This window comes from Pinus tabuliformis, chromosome 8 (genome assembly GCF_031772625.1).
Source record: "Pinus tabuliformis cultivar Carrire ecotype Pingquan chromosome 8, CPIR1, whole genome shotgun sequence".
Lineage (NCBI taxonomy): Eukaryota > Viridiplantae > Streptophyta > Pinopsida > Pinales > Pinaceae > Pinus > Pinus tabuliformis.
The window spans coordinates 182675497-182700534 of record NC_142294.1 but is presented as its reverse complement, the minus strand read 5'-3'; the positions used below and the strand labels follow the sequence as shown (position 1 = coordinate 182700534).

Below are 25038 nucleotides of genomic sequence, written 5' to 3'. Positions count from 1 at the left end.
GTTGCTTCTAAGTTCAGGTAAAAACAAAGCACGCTTTTGCGTATTTCTTTGTGATTGTCGTACATTTTTTGTTGTTGGTGGTGATTGGTAAAAAGGGTTTGATAATCTGATTTGTTGGACTCTTCATTTACTTCTTTGCATTATTTTAACAGTTTCTTAGTTTATTTAGCATGACTTCAAAGATTATTTTGATTTAGAGAGAGAATCTTCGGCGAAAATCACATGGAAAATCAATTGTCGACGCGTTTCAAACCAACAAGTGTGATTATTTTGATTCCTAAGTTGATTGGCACTAACTACCTTGTTTGAAAGAGGAAGTTGATTAACATTCTCAAGGCCAAGAACCTCTGACGCATAATCAATGGTGCTAGAAAGAAACCAACTAATGCCAAATATTTCGTTGTATGGGAAGAGGATTGTAAACATGCAAGAGGTCTCATTCGGCAAACTATCTTAGACAATCTACAAAATGAGGTGTGGAAAACCTTCACTTATTTGCATGAGAATACTAGTGATGTTACTACCCATTCCCCAAGGTTGAAGGGTTTTGATATGCTTCGTAAAGAAGTCCTTACCTTGCAATCAATAGTTGCTCAGTGACAAACAAAGCAAGAAGGAAATAAAATTCAATATCAAATTTTGAAGAAAGATCATGATTCCTTGTTGATGTAACTAACTAAGAAGAATGAGACTATTCAAAGCCTACAAGATTGCAAATATAACCTTGAGTTGGAGGTCAGTGGTCTACAAAATGCTAACAAGAAGACTAATGATGTTGCAACCTATTCTCTTAAGAAGTTTGATGATCCACTTCATTAAGGATTCATTACCTTGCAGTGTATTGTTGCTCAGTGGTAGATAGAGCGAGAAAGATTGAAACATCAATGTCAATCTTCGATGGAAGATCACAATACCTTGTTGATGCATCGGACTAAAAAGGATGAGACTATTCAAACCTATAAGATTGGAAATATATCCCTGAGTTCGAAGTAAATCCTCTGCAAAATGTTGAGAACACTAATGATGTTAAGTAGTCATACTCATTTACTAATGATAATGCTTGTATTTTGGTCAATTATAAGACGTTGATGTTGATGTTTCTATCTAATCACATGGTTTATTGGCCACCACTAATGTTGTTTCTTCCAGCGTTGAGAATCACACTAGATGGATTAGGTTTCAATTGTTGAACAAGATAGGCAACAATAGAGGTGGACTTGGGAAGAATGGATAGGGCCTTACTAATCATATTGCTCTTGAGATACATATATCTAGAGCAAGTCTTGGATATAATGCTACTACTACCTCATTTCCTATACCTAGTCATGTTGAATATCAGACGATGTTATTTGTTGGAGTTCTTCAAACTTGGTTGTTGGAAGAGCTACCCTCCACTGATTGCATTGAGCACACTGATGAGATGATTGACAATGTTGTTGCAGATGATAACGTTGTTGATGTAGATGTTTATTCTACTCTTGTTAGTGAATCATAACCCAAGTCTACATCTATCGCATATCATCATCCTCATAAAAATCATAGGAATTTACCAAGTAATCCAAATTCTTGGCAACATGGAAGCTATGCTTTCAAATCTTTGTTGTGGAGACATGAAAGGCGAAACTATAGACCAGCGCCAACCATTAGGGTAGATTGTGGTTGGAGTAATCAAAAGGTCATGGAGTGCACTTCATAAAGGCTTGAGGACTTTATATCAATCTGTATCTTCCACTATTATTGGGAGATATAGTTATGCATATTTATAAACTTCTGTTTGATCAACATTGATGGTGACATTGTTCAGACTTCTTCAAAAGTATTGCTTGTCATTGGTGCTAGTGTTCAAACTCCTTCAAAAGCGTTGTTTGTTCATAGTTAATAAAAACGATATTACGTTCTCGTGGATGTTTCCCAAATTGGGATTTTACCACGTAAATCTAATGATTACTTTTTTTTGTCTCTTGTCTCCTTTTTTTAATGATTAAATGTGATTATATGCATAGCATGATAGATTAGTAAAATTCTGTGGTGTTTTGTATTGTTGTATGATTATTTCATATTCTCAATACCAACACATTCTAGATTAGGCCCTAAATCGAAAAAATATATTTTTTTCGGTTATGATGATGTAGCTAAGGGATATATAGAATATGGGATCATATTGCCCACAAAATCATCATTAGCAAAACCGCAATATGTTATGTCAATGATTTTTCTGAATAACACTATTTATTATATATGAAACCATCAATGTTTTGGGTGGACGCTCCACCAATCATCAAAAACAAATAAAGCTATTTTTTTCAGAGAAATGTAATATTTAATGATTCTCCCCTCATTAAATCAAACAATTTATTAGTTAATTGAAACATGAACAAGTACCATTAAATCAACAAATTCAATTAGATACCCAACCCTCTCTAGACACAAGGAACATCATAGTTGCTAAAGATATTCAAAGAAATGTGGGAATTCCACAACCAACATCGAGAATATCTGAACGAGAGAAAAAACCTCCTAAACAATAATACAAATTTTATATCATCTATTACTTTGGTTACTAATGATGGAGGAGCCTTCTTATTCTCAAGGTGTCACAAATGATATCAATAATGTCAAATGGAAGGTTGCAATGAAAGAGGAGATGGATGCCTTGGAGAAAAACAAAATTTGGAACCCGGTAGAACTTCCTAAAGATGAAAAGGTTGTTGGGTGTAAATAGGTCTCCAAATTGAAAAAAAGGGATCGATGGTAATGTTAAAAGGTATAAGCTACACTAGTGGCAAATGGTTACTCTTAGATGGAAAAGTACAGATTTCCATGACATCTTTTCGTTGGTTGTTAAGTTTGTATTTGTTCATATTGTTTTCACACTAGTCACTATGCTTGATTTGGAAGTAATTAGATGTTAAAATAACATTTTTACATGGTTATTTGGATGAGTAAATATGCATGGAACAACCAAAAGGTTTTGTTCAACATTGCAAAAGAAGGTTAATTTGCAAGTTCAAGAAGTCACTACAAGTCTAAAGCCATCTCTCAGACAATGGTACAAGTTTGATCCTTCATAATGAGCCAAAATTATACAATAAGTGAGTATTGATCATTGCATTTACTTCAAGAGGTTGAATGGCATATTCATTATCTTGGTGTTGCATGTTAACAACAATGTTTGTTGCAAATAAATGCATGGATGAAATCAACAGGTTGAAGGCTCAGATGGCTAGGACTTTGATATGAAGAATCTATGAGCAACAAAACAAATCTTGGGCATTAAAATGCACAAAGAAAGAAAAAATGATCAACTCAATTTATTTATTTTTGTAAGCTGAGGTGGAACCTTTTCTATTACTGAGTAGAAATTAAACCATTACATAGTAGCAAAAATGTTATAGACCCGCCCACAAGGGGAAACCAGGTACTTAAACCGTCTATAGTTTTTGATAGCTGCCCAAAAAAAATAGGCCCACAATCTGAAAATCTTAGCTAAATAAACCAGACAATCCTGAGATTTTCTCATACTACTACTCTGCAAGAAGTATATGTCTCTATCTAAATCAGACAAAAAACTGATACTATGAAGATTATGGGATTTCCTAAGCATATCTTAAGTCATGCGTTATCCATAGCTGGCGGCGGGCTGGCCTCTCGTTCTGCGTCCTGTTGATTTCCCTTCAGCAGCTGAAGAATAGTGTTCATCGTTGCCTCTTGATTTGCCATCCTTATGCGTATGTAGCTCAATTCTCTGCGGAGATCCGGATCACCCTTAGCTAAAGCGACCATCTCCTTGGCTACTTGTTCAAGGGCTTTTGCCATCAGTCCCTTCATGACCCAATATATGTGCAGGGATTGCTTGAATAAGGACATTCGTCCCCTGGTATGGCCTGAATCTTGAAGCAGAAACTCCCAATCCTCCATTTCATCCTCAGACTGATCTTGGAGGGATTCTTCCTCCAGGAGCTGCATAACTCTTCTGACTGTCGGGTTCGTGCTTCGCTGGTAGGCTCTTTCAGCTCTCCTAACTCTATGATTCACCGTTCTCCTTGGCTGACGAGCGGGATTCGAATCTTGCCCAGAGTTCTCCCCTTTCTCCTTCCTACTCCTTCCCTGTCCACGGCCCCTCTTCCTACCCTGGTCCGCACTTTTGTTCGAGTTCGTCCCTCGATTTCTCATGCCGTAGCGACGAACAGTAGCAGGGTTGTCGTTTCCCAGATGCTGACCCTCTTCGCCTGCAGACCTATCTTGATGAGAGAACCTCACCGTTCCTTCCCCGCGGGGCAACTCCTCCTCGGATTCATCTTCTATATCCCATATCTCAGTCCGTTGGTCTTCCTCCATTATTCCTTTCCCCTTCCAGTTCTTATCCTCCACAGCATGATCATGCTTCTCCGCTGCCTCTCTGGATTTCTGCCTTGTTTCCATATTGCCCACCGTTCCGCTGCAGGGAAATCTTTGAGACTCGGGCACCTTTCTGTTAGATTGACGTCTTTCGGCAGAACTATCCGCAACTATCCCAATTTGGAAACAGCAAAATGACTGTTTCTCCTCCCCCTTGTGAGCATATATTAGATTTTTATCCGCCGCGTACGTCTTCAGGTCGGAGTTCATTTGCCGCCGTTTATTTGCCAAGGTGACGTTGCATTCGGCCATCATTTCGCGATTAATGCCCGTCCTTAGGAGGTCTGACAGACCGTTCCCACCTCCTCTAAGATTGCGATCATTTATTTCATCACCTAGGTTTTGATCTAGGGCCGTCCCCCACTCGTGCCGCCCCTGTGCTGCTCTGCTGCCTGCGATCATATCCCATCTCTGCCCCGAATGAATAAGGTTCATGGTTCGGGGCCTCCACGTCCTCTGATTATTCCAGCTCATCCACCCTCGCACCTCCGCTTGTGGCTTGGTCATGGTCTGCATTGATTATCGCTGCCAGGTCCGTCCACTCCCTATTTCCACACACCGCTCTCCATTGAGCATCTACCTTGTTTCCGTGGTTTCTGCATCCCCAGTTTGCTAAGAAATCAGCCGCCTGATTTCCTTTTCTTCTAACATGATTTATAATCCTATATTCAATTCTTTTCAAGAGGTCAGCAATTTCCTGGACAATCCCTGTTGTACGCCAACTGTTTGTAACCTTCTCCCAGCTTTGGCCGTTACTGAGTTTCTTCAGCATCTCCACCGCAATCTGAGAATCTCCCGTAATTTCTAGATTAGTGTAACCATTTCTTACCGCAATCCTCAGACCCTGATGAAGAGCCCAGAACTCGGCTTCGTTATTGGTCATTTCTCCTCCCCATTCTGCGAAAATCCACCGGACCTGATTGCTGTTGTCTCGGAAAATACCTCCAAAGCCAGCTTCGCCCAGGTTCCCCTTTGAGGCCCCGTCGAAGTTTAATTTTATGAAATTTCCTCTGGGATCGCTGAATTTTTCAGGGCTTTGAGTCCGCATATCCTGTCTGGGGGTTTGTGTGTGATGGATCATCTCAAACTTAAGATTTAACCTGTTCAGGATACCTTCCTCAACCTGGTTGGTCTTCCAATCCTCCCCCACCCATAATGATAAACTCAATTTTTTACAACAAAGATATGTTAAGAAAATACTTATCAAATTCGGTACAAATAATGAGAAACCTATAAATAGCCCTTTTGTTTTCCATTTTAAGCTTTCTTTAGGTTTTTGCCCTCGCAGTGAGAAAGGAAAGGATTATGTCTCATGTCATGTACCGTATGGTAAAGCAATAGGAAGTTCGATGCATGCAATGGTATGTACCAGACCAAATATTTCACATGCAATGGGTGTCCAAAAAGATAACATTGGAATGCACGCTTCATGTGTCTTTGAAGCACAAGTTATTATTGCATCACCTTTACTCACCTTTAATGGTAGTAATGACTTGTATTGGCTATGTTGATTCAAGTTGTCTTTATTCTTTTAAGAGAATCTATTAGTTAGATGTCAACGTCAAAGCTTTAAAAAAAACAAAATGTTCCATTCACTACAAAAGCAAAACATATCGTTGTTTCGCATGTCTTCAAGGAAGCAATTTAGTTGAAGGGTCTTTTAGATGAGCTTAGAAAAACACAAAATAATGTGATTGTATTCTGTGATAGTCAAAGTGTTATTCATTTCGCTACAAATCTAGCTTATCATAGTAAGATTAAATATATTGATATTAAGTACCATTTTGTAAGACTTCGTTGATGAAAGTGGAAGAAATCTTATAAAGGTCCACACTAAAGAAAATTGCACCAACATATTTGCAAAACAAGTGTTGTTAAAGAAGTCACAATGGGTGTTTGCCTTCTATTTACTTAGAAAAGGCGATGACAAGGCAAGATAGATATTGTTAAAATATAATAATAAGTAATTTAAAAATTAAAAAAATTAAAAAATCAATTTTTTTTTGGTGATTAGTGTAATAAAATTGGTTTACAACCCAATGTTAATTCATATGTCAAATGAAATGGTGCCCAAATAAAAATATTGGAACAACCCAAAAGATTGAAAGCAGTTGCAAATCTAATTGTAACTATTCATCTTAATTAATAAAATACTTACCTCACACCCAAAACCCCTACTAAATTGTTAAGAGTATTACAACGTAAAATTTATATTGTATATTACTTTTCACTCTTTTCATTATTATTTCTCTACTGTCAATATTTTAAAACTTTAAATACCAACGATTCAATCTATTTCTTAATAACATTGACAACATGAAGATAAATGAAGGGTTCAATACTACATCCAAAAGTCCGATGATTGCCTGGTTCAATACTACATCCAAAAGTCCGATGATTGCCTAATTTATAGTTTACTAGTGAGATAGTGAATTACTTTTAAGAAAATGAAGGGTTCACTACTGCATCCATAAGCAAGTGAGATGGCGAATTACTTTGCAATTAGGAGATAGCATTTGGTGGGTAAAACCGTATCTTCTGTCAAAATATGTATTTTTATTTGCCAGAGACAATGACATTGTGAATATTTAATTTTTTTTTAACTCTAATTTTCTAAATAAAATTTCGATACGGACTGATATTTTTTTTTTACTCAAATTTTCTAAATAAAATTCCGATACGGACTGATAGGGACTAACCTTTCTTTTGTAGAGATATTTTGATAAATTTTGTAAAACTATATCCAATAAACTAATTGTTTGTAATAATTGAATAAAAACATTTTAACGTTGAATAAAAATATTTTTCTCAAACAATTGGGGACATTTCGTTCCTATTTCCAAGCTCCCTCCCAAAATCTTTGAAACAATGGGAACAGTTTCAACGATGCCAGAGAACAGTTCCAATGCAACCACCGGTTTATGTCACTACGAAGCTAATCTCAAAAATGAAGTTAGAAGAGGAAAGCGCTCACATCGAAGCAGAGCTACAGTGGATTTCTATAAATCCTTCATTCAGACTGAGTGCAGGGCTGTGGAGGAACTGCTGGCTCTCCTCAAGGAAGAAACAGGTAGATATTCAATGTTTGGCTCCGTCTAGGAAAGCTTTTTTTTTTGTCTGGAAAGATCAGCACAAGCAGTGCAGATTAGTGTTTAACCCATGAGGATTAGGACACTTTGTCCACGCTCAAATACAGCATTGATATGCAAATTTTGGCTCCTGCCCTGACAACCCACCTAAAAAGGTTGTCGCCAAAGATCTTTAGAACAGCATTAAATCCGCCTGGCATGATAAGCACAAAATCTAAAATCCAAACCACTTCTTGGACGACACCACCCAGGATCTGGGAAGGCAAATATTTTGGTAAGATCCAATGTTAAAAAACATTATGAAGTGAAACAAACATAGCAAATGATGCTCAAAAGCAGACCAAAGATTTCTGTAAGACAACAGCAGGATCGCAGACATACATACCTAATGAAGCTCAAAGGTAAACAGATTGCTATAAATGACAGCACCCGAACAAAACCAACGCCCAATACCAATCAAATATTTCGGTAAGATCCAAGAGGACGACGAATTAAAAACATATATAACAAAATTTTATAAAAAAGAGAGAAAACAACATATAGCTATAAGACAGCCGAAGGGTCTCCGACAAAGAACTACGAAACAAAAATGCCGTGGAGAGACAAACATTACATACCCAACTTAAGCTCAAAGGCACAAAGCCATGGAGAGACAAACATACATACCCAACTTAAGCTCAAAGGCACAATGCCATGGAGAGGCAAATATACATTACCCTACGAAGCTAAAAGCTCAAAACCACACAGATTACTGTAAATGACAACAACCCACAGGTTACTTTAAATGACAACACTCCGACAAAGCAATACCAATCAAACCGGCAGGCCCTGAACTCTTTAGCTGCTTTTACTTCTGTTAAATGACGACCTTAGGAATCGAAGACAAACGAAAATTATTTCGTGTAACACGAGGGTATTACGCACCAAAGACGAGGAAGAAGCGATATAATGTTCATCCAATAAATAAAAATGAATGACATCATGACGGAAGAAGCGAAGAGATAGAATTCTGAAACAGGCAGAAGCCATTACCAAGAGCTCTACATGTGGATAAAAGATCATGTATAAGAATTCTTTATCCACATGCAAAAATTGGACAAGCTCCTAACCAGCAAAAACGGGAAACAGATGGCCTTGCATCTGAATCTCTCATCCTGAAGGAAGACATTTTTAAATCATTGGCCAATAAGCCTTTACATTGTCAGGGGAGACGAGAACAATTTAAATACTCCATTCAGATTCGAGCTCAAGTGGTTTAAAAATCCAGAACTAACTTTATCAAAGATTGGTGTGGATGAGATAAAAACCCACCATGATTTAAGACGCTTGGCTTAAGTAACAAACAAAAACAAAAAGATGTTCTCCTTCCAAAGTTAATTTTTTTTAAATGCAGAATCTCAAAAGTGAGATAAGAAACGGCACAGGAAATAGACTCAAAAAAGGAAAAAGTTGAAAAAATATGGCAACACGTGAACAAAGAGGAAAATCAAAAAGAATTAGAACACTCAAGAATGTCAGAGGGACTAAAAAAACACAGTAAACTAGGAAATAAACTGAATCTAAATCATAAAAATTTAGTTTTGTAGAAACAGAAATCTCCTGTGACCAGAAGAGGCAGACAATCAAAAAATCCATTCACAGGCACCATCACTGCCAGACGCTTCCACGGGGATAACCTCTTCCAGTTTTCCCCGTCTGATTGTAACAACAAGTGACAGAAAAGGCCCGAGAAACTTCACATCTGAGATTGGTAAGACCCGGGGACCTCCACTAGTGTCTCTTGATGACCTTCACCTTCAGGCAACAACCTATGCCTTTGGGGCCTGTGACGAGTTGCTGACCCAAATCACACATCACCAGACCAACAGACGGAACAGATCTAAATGGATACAAAGCCCGAATACATCTAACCACCAGACTCACCACCAATTTAAACATGAAGGCCCGGCCTTTCTATCCATCCAAAGTTTCTTTCCCTCACCCTTGGATGATAAGAGAGCGGAGATTCCTCATTCGATATCTTGCTCCCCACACCAAAGATCATACAGCTGCATCCCCTCATCCCTTTTCATGCAACAGGCGATATCATCCACCAGAGCATTGGCCCTATTATAGTGATTGACACAATGAACCCACATCTAAGAAACTCCCTTAACCTCGGTCATCAGGATGCAGAGTCATTTTCCTTCTCTCTCATACAGCACCAAGACCCTCAGTGTCTGGTCCTGTTACTGTATCAGGGCATCTATACTTTCTTTTATCTTTTGGCTTAACAGCTATGTAATAGTTCCTAGCTAAGCTATTTAGCTACTTCATTCGATCTCTTGCCCCCTACACCAAAAAGATCACACAGCTACATCCCCACATCCTTGGGCACTCCATAAGGTGATATCATCCACCGGAGCATTGGCCTTTTTATAGTGATTTACAGAACGAGCCCACACCTAAGTACCTCTCTCAAATCACTCATCAGAATGCGGTCATTTTCCTTCTCTGTCGTCCAGAGCACCTAGATTCTCATTGTCTGGTCCTCTTATACGGAATCTACATATCTTGGACGACTGTGTTATAGTTCCTAGCTAAATATTTAGCTTTGGTTTTCCTCCTCTCCACTTCTTATTATCAGTATTGATCTAGGGCTCACTTTTGCAGTCGTGAATTATATACACTTCTTATTATCAGTATTGATCTAGGGCTCACTTTTGCAGACGTGAATTATATACACGTGGATTGTACATGTTAGTTCCATTGACCTACTTCTGTGGTCACTTGTTTGACATTAACTCTTATCTTTTATGGGGCATGCCAGATTTGAAGAGCCTGTAACAAGATCTCCAGCAAAAATCTCAGAAAACAGAATCACTGAAGGAGACCAGAACTACTGTACACACTCCTGGTTAGGAAACAAATATATCTGAAACGTAAAGAATCCATCCTATATAATACTCCAAATATATCTTGAAAGGCATCACAGTAACAGACAACTGGCTGCAATTTCAAAGAAGCATTGCATCATGTAGTTTCCTCAAAGAAGGTAAAGCACGAGGGCCAAATGGCTTTCCCAGTAGACTTCTCTCAAAAGATGCGGGATATACAATGTCAGATTATTGTAGGCGAAGAATCCAGTTAATCAAGAAGTAGTTTATAGTTCTAAAACCAACGTTCACCTCACCTTACAAAGGTTCACGCATATTTGTTCACATCACTTTGCAATTTTTCAAATAAAATTATAACCAAAACCTGTACTGGCACTCGGTTGAGGTTCTCTTTGATTGTGGTTACTTCCCCTTGGCTCAAAAATGTTTACTTCCTAATGCTTTCATGTTGATTGCAGATCTGTTGCCTCAAATTTGCATCTGACTATGCTGTGATGATAGGCAAAATTTGCATCTTAAAATAAAAATAACCAAAACCATAGATCAAATTCCAAAAACCAGAAACACAACAAAAAAAAAATGCAGACCAATCACAATAGTTACAGATTATTGCCATATTCGCCATTTCAAAACAAAAATCAACTATAATTTACTTTGGTTGAATTACTGGAATAATTCAATTTGATTCAGTCAACATGCTATGTACAGAAGCCAATCAAATTTCTGCAAATCAATTAGGCATCCATTCGACAAAAATGTGTCAGCAATTGGGATCCATAAAACACCCTAAAAATTAAGGAAAAGCCAAATATTATACAATTTTTTTCGCAGGCCAATCACACTCAGCTGCTGCCGGTTTTGCTCAAACCATTAACTCACCTAATTGCAAATGGCTTCTGGAAGGTGGATAGAACATTAAAATCCTACAACAGATGGAATGTTCCATCAACAATTTTTACAATTCCTTTAATGTGAATTAACAGGCTGCATACATTGGTGGTTGAGCTACAAAAGATTCTTCCAACACATCAATTTCCAGCATGCTAGAAGATTCAAGAGATACCAATCAGGTCACCAATTTCGATGACTGACAAGGCCATATTGTGAAGGTATGGAATGATTGATGTAAAGCAGGAAGAAATCTTCGGGGCAAATGACTGCAAAAGAGTGACAAATCTCCAAGTCATGTCGATCAGTATAATCAGGTCACAACATCCATGATTCATATTAAGATTTACAAAAACCTCATGCAGTGAAGACATTCTCACATACAGCCTAAGTCACCTAACACGGGGATTCGGGATTCGTAGGATACGGGGATTCGAGTGTCGGATTCGGACACGTTGACCCTCCGGAACAGGACACGTAGGATTCATTATATATTATTTTATTAAAAAATATATATATATATATATATATATATATATATATATTTAAATATATCTATATATATATATATATATATATATATATATATATATATATATTAAAAATTAGATATTTCTTACACAAATTCTCATTAATGATACAAATTCATTGATTTCAAACATGTATCTTCATCTGGATGTTAGTTTTACTGTTTACAAAGTTAGTAACATTATAGCATACATAGTACATACAAAATTCAAATATCTGCATAAACCCTCACAACCCTCATAAACCTCATAAACCCTCACTTTTTTGGGATTCGAATCCCAAAATCGGGACATGATGTGTCCTAACGGGAGACGACCGGGATTCGATGGTGTCCTGTTAGGACATGTGGTGTCCCATTTTAGGATTCAAATTCCCATCGAATCGTATCGGATTCATGGGATTCGGACATGTAGCCTGTTTTGGACGAATCCGGTTTTGTAGCGCACAGCAGATAAGCTCCAGCTCTGTGACATGGAAGCACCCTTACTCTCATTACGAATGCGAGTCAGCACAGAGGACAAATTCACTCACAGGCAAATATATCTCCCTTGCCAAGAGACTACAGCCCCTGTAGAATGGAAGGAAAGGGAAGCTTACAGCATCCACCTATAAATGCGCGTATGTCATGATATCATCAGATTAATCTCATAGGTTGACTCCATCTCAAGTCATCAAAAGCAGCAAATGTCAGATAAAGAGAAAGTGAGGGTCAGACCCATAAAGTATCACCTCCCATACCAAAAAGCCTAAAGCATTCAAAATGTCAGGAGTTCAAGGCAGCCAAGAAGAAACAGAGAACCAGACAAGTGAATTAAGCCATGAAAGAAATTAAAAACTCCTAAAACAAGCAAGAAATGATTCACCTATAGTATCACATCAGCCAGATCTAAATTTGAGCAACAGATGTGGAATCAACGTCAGGGCATCAGGTACAAAATGTTTCTGGGCCAGGGAGAAAGAAGACCAACCATAGAAGAGAATCCCAGACTAGATCCAATAGAGTAGCATTTTTGTCAATGTTAACAGTTCTCTTTTGCCCTTCTTGGGGCCTTAGCGCAGATCACATGGGAATCAGGTCAGTACTCATAATTACTGTATAGAAATTTATATAATCCCATCAGCCATGGAAATACCAACTTTGCCCTAGCAAAAAGAATATTGAGCTTAGGAGCATACAGCAATGTAGGCACAATTCTTAAGTATATTGAACAAGTTTATAACTGCATAAAACAATTTGCATAGAATCCATGATCAGGGCATTTTCACTTGAAAATTTATAAATGTCAATGGCCAGAGTGATTATGAAATCATCATTATCCAATCATAATCACGCTTAAGGAAATCTTGAAATCTTTTTTGTTTTCACGTGCCTGTACCAGTGACAAACCATTCCTTAACAGCTCATCAGCTGATTTTTGTAAGAATTGGCAGTCCAATAAAAGAAAGTCATCTAAGCCCATGGGGCTTTGGATTGATGGTGAATGGGTGCGCTATTATTCACTCCTTGCAACAGGTCCCTTGATTCAAATCCCCGGTGGGTTGTCCCACCTGCCTAACCTAAAATTATCTAAAAAAGAGGCATCCATCTAAATTAACTAAGTATAGCCCAATGTCAGGCTAGAGTCTCATTCAACATGTTGGAAGTAGGCGCAGAAGACTTGCAAGCATTATTAGATTAATTATTATTCCAAATGCAGACAAAACACCTTCAGCAAGAAAATATGTAATTTAATAAAACTAAAACCAATTCAAGAAAGAGAAAATGTCTTCAAATCAAACTTAGAACTTTAAGTAATTTTGTGCTCAGGTAAACCATCTTATCATCAAGGACCAAGAAATTCTAAAATGTTAGGAAGGAAAATTCCATTCGATGGAGATACTTTTACCATAGTGCAAAAATTAAAATATATGAAAGATCATATAAACCCGTGCTACAAGACTGAGTATGCAGATCTTAGCACTTCAAAATAAGGCACACAAAACCAAAATAGATAGCTACATGTACATGTAAACACTGTACATGCTTAAAAGTATATAGCAATATATATCAACAACAATAACATACAAAAGGACAAAATGAAGATATCATCATCACAACATACAAAATGTTGTAGAGAATGCATAAGGCCAATGAATGTGTATGATATATTGTTTACTCAACAATTTATCCAGTTGAAAAATGGACAAGTTTTCTAAGCCTTAAGCTAAAATTGACTTTAGAGAATTCCTTAGTACAAACTTTATTATGTTAATATACCTATAAATCAAATTGCAACAAACTACATAAGGCAATCCAATAAAAATTTCAACATTGAACAAATATTCCGAGGATTTATTCTTAAGCGAGCCTCTTTACTACTTCCTTGGCCAAAAGTTTTTCCTTGGCCTTTGTTTTTGCCTGAGATTTGGTTCCCATAATGCCACCACCCCATTGTGACCGATACTCATCAAACTTGTCATTGTAGTTAGCCTGCAAGAAGAGTTAATTTATAATTTTGATTTTATGTGGCATTGTTTGATGAGTAAAACATAGTGACTTATAATAACTTATGCACACCTTTATTTCCTCAACAATATTGCTAAATTCCTTCTTGTCCTCGTTCTTCACATAAGTCAAGCACAAGGTTGTTGCTGTTTTTTTGTGCACAATCTGCAACAAAAAATTGCATAGTGCAGAAGGCATATTAGTTTCCCATGAAAATTAATCACATATTACTTACAATTTAAGCTTATGTGAACTCTGTCATGCTCAAAAACAGTTAACAAAGATTATAAATATGCATACCCCTCCAAGACATGTTTGCCCTTGACAATTGCATATGGGATGTTTATTTTTCTACAAAGTGCAGGAAGCCATACTACCAACTCAATTGGATCAACATCATGTGCAATGACTACCAATTTAGCTTTACTCTGCACGCACACAAATATTCCTTATCATGACTGAGAAGAAGAAATAATTTGTTGGAGGAATACATAACAATACCCCAAAAAGAAAGAGCTCTGTTAAAATGCATATTGGAGAAACATGAACAATTACAATTGCAATACCTGCTCAATTAGGTAGGTTACATGATTAATTACATATTTCATAACAATAGGTTTCTTCACTTCAACAATCTTCCCTTCTGCCTCAGCCTAAGCTTTTTTCAGAAGCCTTTCCTTCTTTGCAGCTTTATCTTCTGGCCTATATTTTTGAAGCATCTTGAAAAGGTTGGCAACTACATTAAAAAGGAAAAGAGTATAAGCCAAACGACTCAACCAATACACAATGTCAAAAAGAGAACCTCAGACAGCAGACAATAAAAGATACAACTACCCTAACTACTCTCACAATATACATAGATGCGTCAGAGATCATTTCACAATTAGAAGGCAAAAAAAAAATACTTGATTCGTAATTAAAATATCAAAAATACTTAAAAGCAGAAAAATTCTACTTCAAGGTGGTCTTGGAAAAATTGTTGTTTCACACTAATCTATATTTGAGGACAACGTTACAAAGTATGCACAGCTATTATTTCTCATATTTGTCAGGCACTGGTCAAAACGAAATTACATGATAATCATCAATAAAACCAAATTCATATGTTACCCAATTAAGTCAACAGAATATAGAATTGACTGAGATTACTCTACATTAAGTTACCTGAAATAAACAAATAAAAATGAGTAGGAACAAGGAAACAGTGGCATCACACATATATCTATATATATAGAAAGAGAGAGAGAGATAAGGAACAAAGAAACAGTGGCATCACACATATATCTGTGTGTAGGTTTAGAAGAATTAAAAATAAAAATACAATAAATTACTTCTCTCAAACTTTCAAAGAACTATGTAATATTATTGTTACAAGTGTTTATGTTCTGCCAAAAAACATGTAGCCATTTTTATCCCACGTTAGACTGTTATTTTATTGAATAAAAGGATTATCCATATTACATGTATAACGCATATGTTCATATAACACATGCGGATATATATATATATATATATATAGAGAGAGAGAGAGAGAGAGAAGGAACAAAGAAACAGTGGCATCACACATATATCTGTGTGTAGATTTAGAAGCATTAAAAATAGAAATACAATAAATTACTTTTGTCAAACTTTCAAAGAACCATTCTTATAAGTGTTTATGTTCTCCCAAAAAACATGTAGCCATTTTTATCCCACGTTAGACTGTTATTTTATTGAATAAAAGGATTATCCATATTACATGTATACAGCATATGTTCATATAACACACACACACACACACACATATATATGCCTATAAAATTAATATATATTAACTCAATAATTTGCATGCAGTGATAGGCATAGCTTTTCTGAGTTTGTAACAAAAGCTAGAGTTCCATTAAAAATATAAGATGAGGTACAAAGTTTTGGTTTTGTGGCCTACCCCCCAATTCTGCTTGGACATGGCACTACAATTCTGCTGACTGTTTTTTACAACCTTATCTTGGAGAAAATACACAGAATATCAGTTAACTTAAAATCTGTGATGTAAAGTCTATGTTACTTATCTTGCCAATGCCTGCTTAGTCTACAAAATCTATTCAAAAAATTGCTGACGTATCTAAATTGATATAAAAATGCAAAATAAGTCCAGAATCAGAACTATGATGTTCAGGAAGCCTCACATGCTGTCATGTAATCTAGAGCTATTGGATAAGGATGCAATTATTGTCATTCTGGTGCTCCTCCAATTCCTTCTTGAAATTCTTAGCCATCTCATGCAGCTAGCTCCACAGAAAGTCAGTCTTTTGATCTTGCAATTGAACCCTCAACATGAAGCTCACAAGTTTCCTCCACTAGATATAAGATTGTCGGACAATGAATATGACTGCCTCAAGTTCTACACACTTTTCAGCAGCTGAAAGGGCAAGGGGGAATGAAGCTTGGCGCAGATGTAGGAGAGCAGTCCTTTAAAGAAGCTAACAGAAAGATCGGGAATAGAGGAGGATGAAAGGATAGCCTCGTAGAAATCTAGGCACTAAAGAACTCCTTTATATACCATTGGGAAATACAGTGGAAGTGAGGACTAGCTACACTGCACTCTTTCACCTCTTCCATTCGAATAAGCCCCAAATCAAGAAGGTTGGGTTACCCCATACACCTAGGTTATAGATTTGCAGAAAGAGTGATAAAACGTACAGACCATCACAAACGGAGTGGCAATGGTGGGAGGAAAATGGGCTTTTATAGATTGATAATCCAATAGGCACACGGACTAGAACCATGTCAGTCACCACCTGTCCCAGCCAAAGATTACATGGTTGTTTTACATGGAATATGGTCCATTACGGTAAATAATAAATAACAACCAAAAGGATATATTTCCAGGCGTTTTCTCTTAAGTCTTTTCTGTGTTATTATGAGTACGAAGTATCTTGAAAACTTACTCCCGAGTCAAACTCCGTTCGGCCCTGCTGATAGGCCACGTTAACATAGTCATAAATCGGATTTTCTGAATACGAATCAAACTCATCAACAACAAGTCAGGCCTTATTCCCCACCAAGGAATGATGCGAATGCGACGATTAGCTGATATACGACGATGTGATCCATTATGACAATGAGATCCATCAAATAAAAGACCTAAGATGTGATCCATTATGACAATGAGATCCATCAAATAAAAGACCTAAGATGTGATCCATTGTGACAATTAGATTCATTAAATAGGAGACGTAATGTACGTTTTGAAGGTGGTTTAAGAAATTTTTTTATAAGTCGCAAACTATCCCTCGTGCATGGTTAAGGGTATTGCCAAGTCTGTCTTTTTACTATTTATGAGCTAACCTCTGCTCAGACCTCCTGCTCGGCCGCGTGTACAGATCCCCAAGAGTGATTCTCCGCTGACAAGTCAGACTCGCCAGCACAAAGTCCGACCTCAAAGAGCTTGAGATAGGACCGTAACCGGTGATGGGCTTGCAGATTGTTCATTTTCTCACTCCTGGATTGAAGGAAAACTAACCGGTATCTAATAAAAATGCCATAAGTTAAACAAAAAAAACTCACTGCTGAGTTCAACTTAAAATCTTACACTCCAGCTTATAGTTATTCACAAGCCGAATTTATCAGCGTTGCTCTAAACGTCAAGGGATTAGATGGGACAGTCAAGGTACAAAACTCAGGGTTGCTCAGGACCCCTGATGATGAGCACTGAAAGACAAGGGCAAGACCTGAGACAGTGATGAATCGGACAGATTGAGAGATGGTGGAATGCAAAGCCATTTTGGTTTCTTCTATTGTTTTTCCTTTACAAAAAACTCAAAAATAAAATACAAATGAAGGCCAGCATCATGAACCTACGAAGCAAACGCACCAGAAATGTTATTTTTATGGAAGCAAATACTAGCAAGTTTCTAATCGTTTGTTTACTGTCACATTAAAAAAAAGCACAGGATGCATACTCGGGGCATATTAAACAATATTGGACTAACCGAGATTCTTGTCAAGGGTCTTGGTGAACTGGTTTAAGGCCGGAGGAACCTTCAAACGCTGCTTCAATACCCTCCGCTGCCTCTGGATGCGTACGACCTTCGGCCATTTCACGAATCTGTGCAAATCCTTCTTTGGCGGCAGAGCTCCCCCAATCCCAAACTGCTTGGGCCGCTTTTCAAACAATGGATTAACAACCTTCGGGACCTGCCACGCACACCCACATCAATACAAACCCTAAAAATCAAGAACCTACTCCACCCGAATCTATTCAAACCCTGAAATGATTACATGATAACACTTTTATCCTTCTCTCAAAAATAATAAGGGATCACAATAACCCAGAAACAGAGAAGTCTTGAATCTACTAACCTTCTTCTTCGCAGCAGCTGGAGCCTTAACCCCTCTCTTCGGAGCCTGCAATCAATAGCCGAGCTCAGCAAACATCACAAAGTCCCTGTGGTTATCCAATATTACCTACAGGAGGTGAACGAATGCATGCTTACCATTGCTGCAATCGATATGCCCCGTCTCTCTGCCTCACTCTGCTAACTGACCCGGTACCTCCTTCCACGCGCACGTCAATAACAAAATCTTAAGCTGTTTGTTCATTTTACACAATCCTTCTACTAAACCCTAAACTGGTAAAATTAAAGTTAAAATTAATTAATGTAAATTTAGCCCTAAACTAGTAAAATTAAAATAAAAATAATAATAATGTAAAATTCGGGTGAACTAGTAAAATTAAAGTAAAAATAACAATTAATGTAAAATTTAGGTAAACTCGTAAAAATAATAACTAATGTAAAATTTAGGTAAACTGGTCAATCTTCTTTCGCAATTTTTTTAAGTTTCATAAAGTAAAAATAATAATTAATGTAAAATTTAGGTATAGTAGTCCATTTTCTTTGGCATTTTTTTAAGTTTCATAAGATATATAGTAGTTTAGGGAATGATATTTCTATTTTTATATATATATATTTATTTATGTGTGAATAATATTTTTAGGTAAGAAAATTTATATATATATATATTTTAATTTATAGATGTATTTTAACTTATACGCGAAATAGTTTTTTGGTGAAATTTTTAGGTTATTTTTAACTAAAATCGGACAGAGATTTTTAAAAATTTGAGTTTAAGTAATATGTAAAATTCAAGTGCCCCAAGTGGTTTTTTAGAGTGTTGAATCCATTTATGCATTCATAAATGCGTTTTAAACAACAACAAAAATCACATTCTTTCTTGAAATTATTTTGTTGGATTTTAGTGAAAAAATATATTTCATCTATAAGTTAGCTTACGCATATATATATATATATATATATATATATATATATATATATATATATATATATATATATATATATATATATATATGCGGGTGACACGTCGGGCGGAAGTGAGGAGCCACATGAAGGCCATGTGCTGCCTCAAGCTTAAGGCAGGCATTCAATGCGAGATCGCCGCCAAGGAATATATGTATGGGTGATCAGGGACGGCAATTCAATGCTCTGTCCGGGATTGTGGTGCGACTGCAGCGAGCAGTTATGGCGTACAGAACTCGAGGAGGCGATGAAGAGTTTAAGAAAGGTGGTGGGTTGGATCGTCATGTGCTGGTTCACGCTCAGTATTTGGTATTTGGTGTTCAGGCTCTTGCCTGGTATATGGTTTTCAGGGCAACAGCTCTTGCCATCCCTCTATCAGTTGAGCGTTGTTTCAGGTCTGAAAGGCTGGTTGGGTGGCGTTTCAAATCCTCCTACTCCGCTTTGTTCCAAACCCCCGGTTCTTTTGCAAAGATGGTCAGGCCTCGACAGCGCCTGCTCAGCCGTCGAGGCTCTGCCCGGGGAGGGTCCTCACGTCCTTCAATCGAAAATCCCCAATCCCACTGCTGTCGATGCCTTTGCCATCGAATTGTTGAGGCCAATCCCCTCCAATCAAGCCAATTCATGGACACCAGAAGCCCAGATTATGGCCCAGCACCTCTGCCTGCTTTCGGTACTGCCATTTTCTCCTTCAGCAACTCTCAGGAAAAAACCCGTATCAATGCCCACGTCTCGGTCCTCTTCCTTGAAGAACCTCAGGATGATGGCGAGGAACATCTCATCGAGGAGACGCCAGCGGCTGCTCCAGAGCACGCCTCCAACCTACCTCAGACTCAGGCAGTGTTATCACCCACGGGGGACAATGACGACATGGATTCCTTTCCTACTGCAGAGGAAAGGGAAAAATATGGCTGGTGTAGGGTGGTCGAAGAGAAGCCGGACGATTAGCCGTCCATCCGCTCCGCAACACTCTCTCAGGCGCTGTTCAGGTCCTATTTTGATTTTCTGTGTTTGTCATGTTGGCTTACTGTATGTTCTTGCTATGTTTGTTTGGCCCGAAAGGGATCTTGCTGAAGGTTTTTTGATGCCCCTGCGAGGGATGAACACTTTTTGGTCAAAGCCCCTGTGCGGGATGTTATGTATGATCTGGTTGCACTTCTGTGGTTTAAAGCCCCTGCGTGGGTTGTTTTGCTCAGTCGCGGTGCCCCTGCGTGGGCTGCTCTCTCTGATAACTCTTATTCCAAAGTGCCACAGTCGGCCTTTGGCAAAATGACTCTATGATTGTAACTGTTTTTTCTGTTCCTGTATATAATAGAATAGTATAGTTTTAACGAAAAAAAAAATATATATATATATATATATAAAATCAACCTAGATCCATCTTCAAAAGTGAAAAGGTATCAAATCTATTTTCCCTCTTAATGCTTGGTAGATCAAGAGTGAAGATGGACTTAAAGTTATTTGCAAATAGGGTAAAGGGAATTTTCATAGTATATAGTTAATATGTATTTCCTCATAGAGTATTATGATCTTATTAAGGAATATATTAACATATTTATATATAGTCAATTAAAAAGGTTAGTTAAACATTGCGATATAAGTTGTAAATATATTGTTGTGCTGAGAAGCACTCTCTAGCCCAATATGGAAGAGATGTTGTAATGTCTTGTCCAGTCTTATTAAACATTTTGATTCAGTTAAATTACATAAAAATAAAAAATAAAATTAATGATTAAAACAAAATTGAGGTAAAATATTCCATTTATCATCTCCAAGTTTTGACAACAAATGATATGTGTGTGTGTGTGTGTGTAACCAGATCTTAATTATGAATCTACCAAGTGTAAAGAGGGATCAAATCTCTTGAGGGGCAAACCTCTTTTAAAGTGAAAAAAGATTTGATCATTCTTGGTACTTAGTAGATCCAAATTTAATATGCACATAGTTCACTGATAAGGTAGTATGTTCCTATGGTGGTGTGATCCATGCGCCTGATGCTAGGGTTTCTGAACACCTGATTTCTCTTCTGTCCTCTTTGTATCGTTGTCTTACTGTGCGAATTCGTCATCATCAGCTCCCCCGTGCTTGCCCCTTAGATGGGGCCGCTAAGGGGAGGGGGCTCAGCCCCCTCCTTCAAATCTATTCTCACTGGAACTGCGAGAACTCAACCACCATCGACGTCTTCAGGAACAGGGAAAAATGGGCAGTCGGAGTCGCCAACCCTAGGGGTGCAATGACAAGCATGCATGAAGGGTCAATGCTTACCAAAAGCAGCTTAGAACCCAAAGGTGGTGATTCCCCAAAACATATTGGAACAATCCCACCAGTTTATGCAGGACCACATCATCATATGTAAATTCATAGGAATCTCGTCGCGATAAATGGACATTCTCCACTGGATCCAGTTAAAATGGCAGCTGAAATCGCCCTTTGATCTCCGCCTCCGAGAAAAGGGGTTCTTCACAGTAATATTCGAGGACCTTGAAGATCGGAAGCGCATCTTGGATAACGGCCCCTACTTCATGAGTAATGTCGATCTATTCATGAGGCGCTGGGAGCCCTGCTACAACCTAGACAAGGAATTATTCCTAGCTACTCTGGTTTGGGTGTGCCTATACTCTCTTCCTGGGGACTTCTAGGAGCTGGACATTTTGGAGCTTATAGGTAATTCCATTGGCAATTTTGTTCAAGTTTCTGAAATTACTAAAAACAAGCAGTTCTCTTCGTATGCTCGAATATGTGCATACATGAACATCTCTCAGTCCCTCCATGAATCTATCAAAATAGAATACCAATATGAGGTATGGTCCCAACCCTTAGACTATGAGCAAGTGTCGTTCAAACGTCGCCTTTGTCATGAACATGGTCATCTATTTCGGTATTATCCACAACAAGCCCAACCAAAGACCCCTAACCCAAATTCGGATGGATTCCAAGAAGTCCATCACCGGCATCCCCCGCCGCCCAAGGTCCCTCCCCCCTCGGGATAGACAAATCCAGTGCATGCTTCTTCTAGCCACCCCTCTAAATCCCAACCGGTGTTGGCAAAGTGCCCTCCCCCTGTCCCTCAACCCCCTGCACCCCACCTTCAATCTAACCGATTTGCAGCTCTTGCGGAATCGCCCAAGCCGAAAATCAAAATAGCCCTAGATACCTCATGTTCGACCCCTCAGACCACCTCTGACATGGTTCTAGATCAACATATGGAAGTGGCCAAGAATAAACAGCCAAACAAAAGAAAATCTCCAGAAGCCCAATCGAATACCAAAGATATCCTCCAAGTCCTAGCCCAAGTTTGCCAAGCGTTAGAACAAGATGTCAAGTTAGATCAACTTCACTCAAACGAGTTAATCCTGGTCACCTTCCTCAAGAGATGGGCAAAGGATGGGACGACAAACATCCCTTAGGACTAGCTGGACCAGTTCAAAACAAATTATAAAGAATGGGAAAGCTGCATTGCTAGAGTTGAACCTTACAATCAATTAGCCCTAGTCTCCCAGGACGAGGGGCAACCCTAGCAAAGATTTGATCTCCCATTGGTTTCTCATAAGCATGGTCGCAGACCCACTCGAGAAGTAATCCGAGAAGCAAGGGCAATATTGGTAAACTTCGAACAAGAAAATGTCCTGACGAAGTACTATCATCGTTCCCTCCCCTCCTTTCCTCAATGAAGTTGATCTCATGGAACATAAGGGGCCTGAACTCAAAAGGGAAGTTGAGGTACCTCTGAAGCATAATTCAAAAGGAGAAGTGAGACATTGTAATTCTATAAGAAACTAAAGTGACAATGGATAAACTAGAGGACATTGCAAATCGGAGCTGCCCTTTGACTGGATGTATGGCTCTAGATGCCCAAGGAAGTGCAGGAGGCCTTGGGATCCTCTGGGACCTGAGATTTGTGTCCTTCGACAAATGGGTAGCAATCCCTCACACTCGACAGTTTGAATGTGTAGGATCGACAGAAAAGACTTGGTTAACAGCTGTCTATGGACCCACAGTGCTAGGACAAAAAGCCATCTTCCTCAACCGTTTGCAATCATTGAAGCATGTCGTTGCGGATTCAAATTGGATAATGGCAGGAGACTTTAACCTTATCAAGGAGCTTAGTGAGAAAAAAGGAGGAATAAGAAGGTTGGATTAGGTGATAGTTACCTTTAAAGAAACCATTCAAGTCATGGGAATGGAGGACCTGGATTTCATAAATGGAAGTTTCACCTGGAACAATAGGAGGGGGGGGAGGACATCTCAAATTGCTTTCAAGCTCGACCACTTTCTAATCTCTCAAAATATTCTACTTCAGGATATCTTCTTCCAGGCAGAAATCCTACCTTACATGTGTTCAAATCACTGGCCCATCTACGTGCAAATTGACCTACATATGGCACCCCTGAACTGGTCATTCCAATTCAAATCCTTCTGGTTAGATCACTCTGACCTCGTAGCCAAAATGGAAGACTGGTGGCGGTCCTCCAGTGTAGTGGGCCGAAATATGATGCAAACCTTCTAGCTCAAGCTCAAAGATCTGAAAAGCAAGTTGAAAGAATGGAACAAAACAGAGTTTGGAAACATCCACAAGGAGAAAAGGCATCTGTAAGAGGAAATAAGTACTCTTCAACAAAGAATCATTCTGGAAGGTCGTTATGAAGACCTCATCACACAGGAAGGACATCTCGTCACAGAATTGGAACAAAGAAGGAAGTAGGAGGAGATCCTCTAGAGGCAAAAGTCACGGGTTCAATGGCTCAAGGAAGGTGAGTGTAATACAAAATTCTTCCACAAAACTTTGGTGTATCATCGACATCACAATCATATATTTTCTTTCAACGCCCCTCAAGGGCATCAGCTGGTGCAGCACGAGGAGATTTATGAAGTCCTAATAGATCACTTGAGGTCTCTGATGAGCGCCAGTATTGTAGCAAGGATGCTGCAACTCCTGGGCTACTAGCTTTACTTATCAACCCGGGGTTCGTACAAACTTGGAGGTGACAGTGCTATATGCACAAGTAAAAGTGAAGGTCCTACTTGTTGTCATTGTTCATCTAGCGAGAGACCCCAGGAGTTCCAAGCCAGACTTCTATAGAGTCAGAAGAAGCTTGATTCTTTGATGGAAGAAGAGCAAATCTATTCTAAGAGAGCTACTCTACTGCAGTAATGAAGAAAACAACATGTAATGCTAAATCACACCATATCCTAATTAACCATTTAAACAATTATGCTAAGCAGAATTTCTAAATCAACACTAACATAATGCTGTTATCTAAGTTACAGAAGTAAAGAGCATCAAACCATACTAATGTGTAAGCAAGGAAACTAAACTAAATCTGTTTTCACTTTTTTGGTCTTTTTTGTGTAAATATTTATTTATTAATACAAAAGTGCGATTTCTGAGTTTGTGTGGTGTGTATTGAGTAATTGAATTATGAACTGTGTGTGGATTAGAGTAATTCTGCATAACATAAGTGTGCAGGGAATTCAAAGAG

General features: G+C 38.3%; 1 protein-coding gene across 1 annotated transcript; it reads right to left on the bottom strand.

Moving 5' to 3' along the window:
* Nucleotides 1-14912: 14912 nt before the first annotated feature.
* On the bottom strand, nucleotides 14913-18859 carry LOC149234730 (large ribosomal subunit protein eL8y-like). Its single transcript, XM_089371917.1, has 4 exons — nucleotides 18740-18859; nucleotides 18606-18650; nucleotides 18236-18440; nucleotides 14913-15000 (listed from the first exon to the last, which is right to left on the bottom strand). Exons 1-4 carry the CDS (start codon nucleotides 18740-18742, stop codon nucleotides 14918-14920), a joined length of 336 nt encoding a protein of 111 aa, XP_089228043.1. The 5' UTR covers nucleotides 18743-18859; the 3' UTR covers nucleotides 14913-14917.
* Between the last annotated feature and the right edge of the window lie 6179 nt (nucleotides 18860-25038).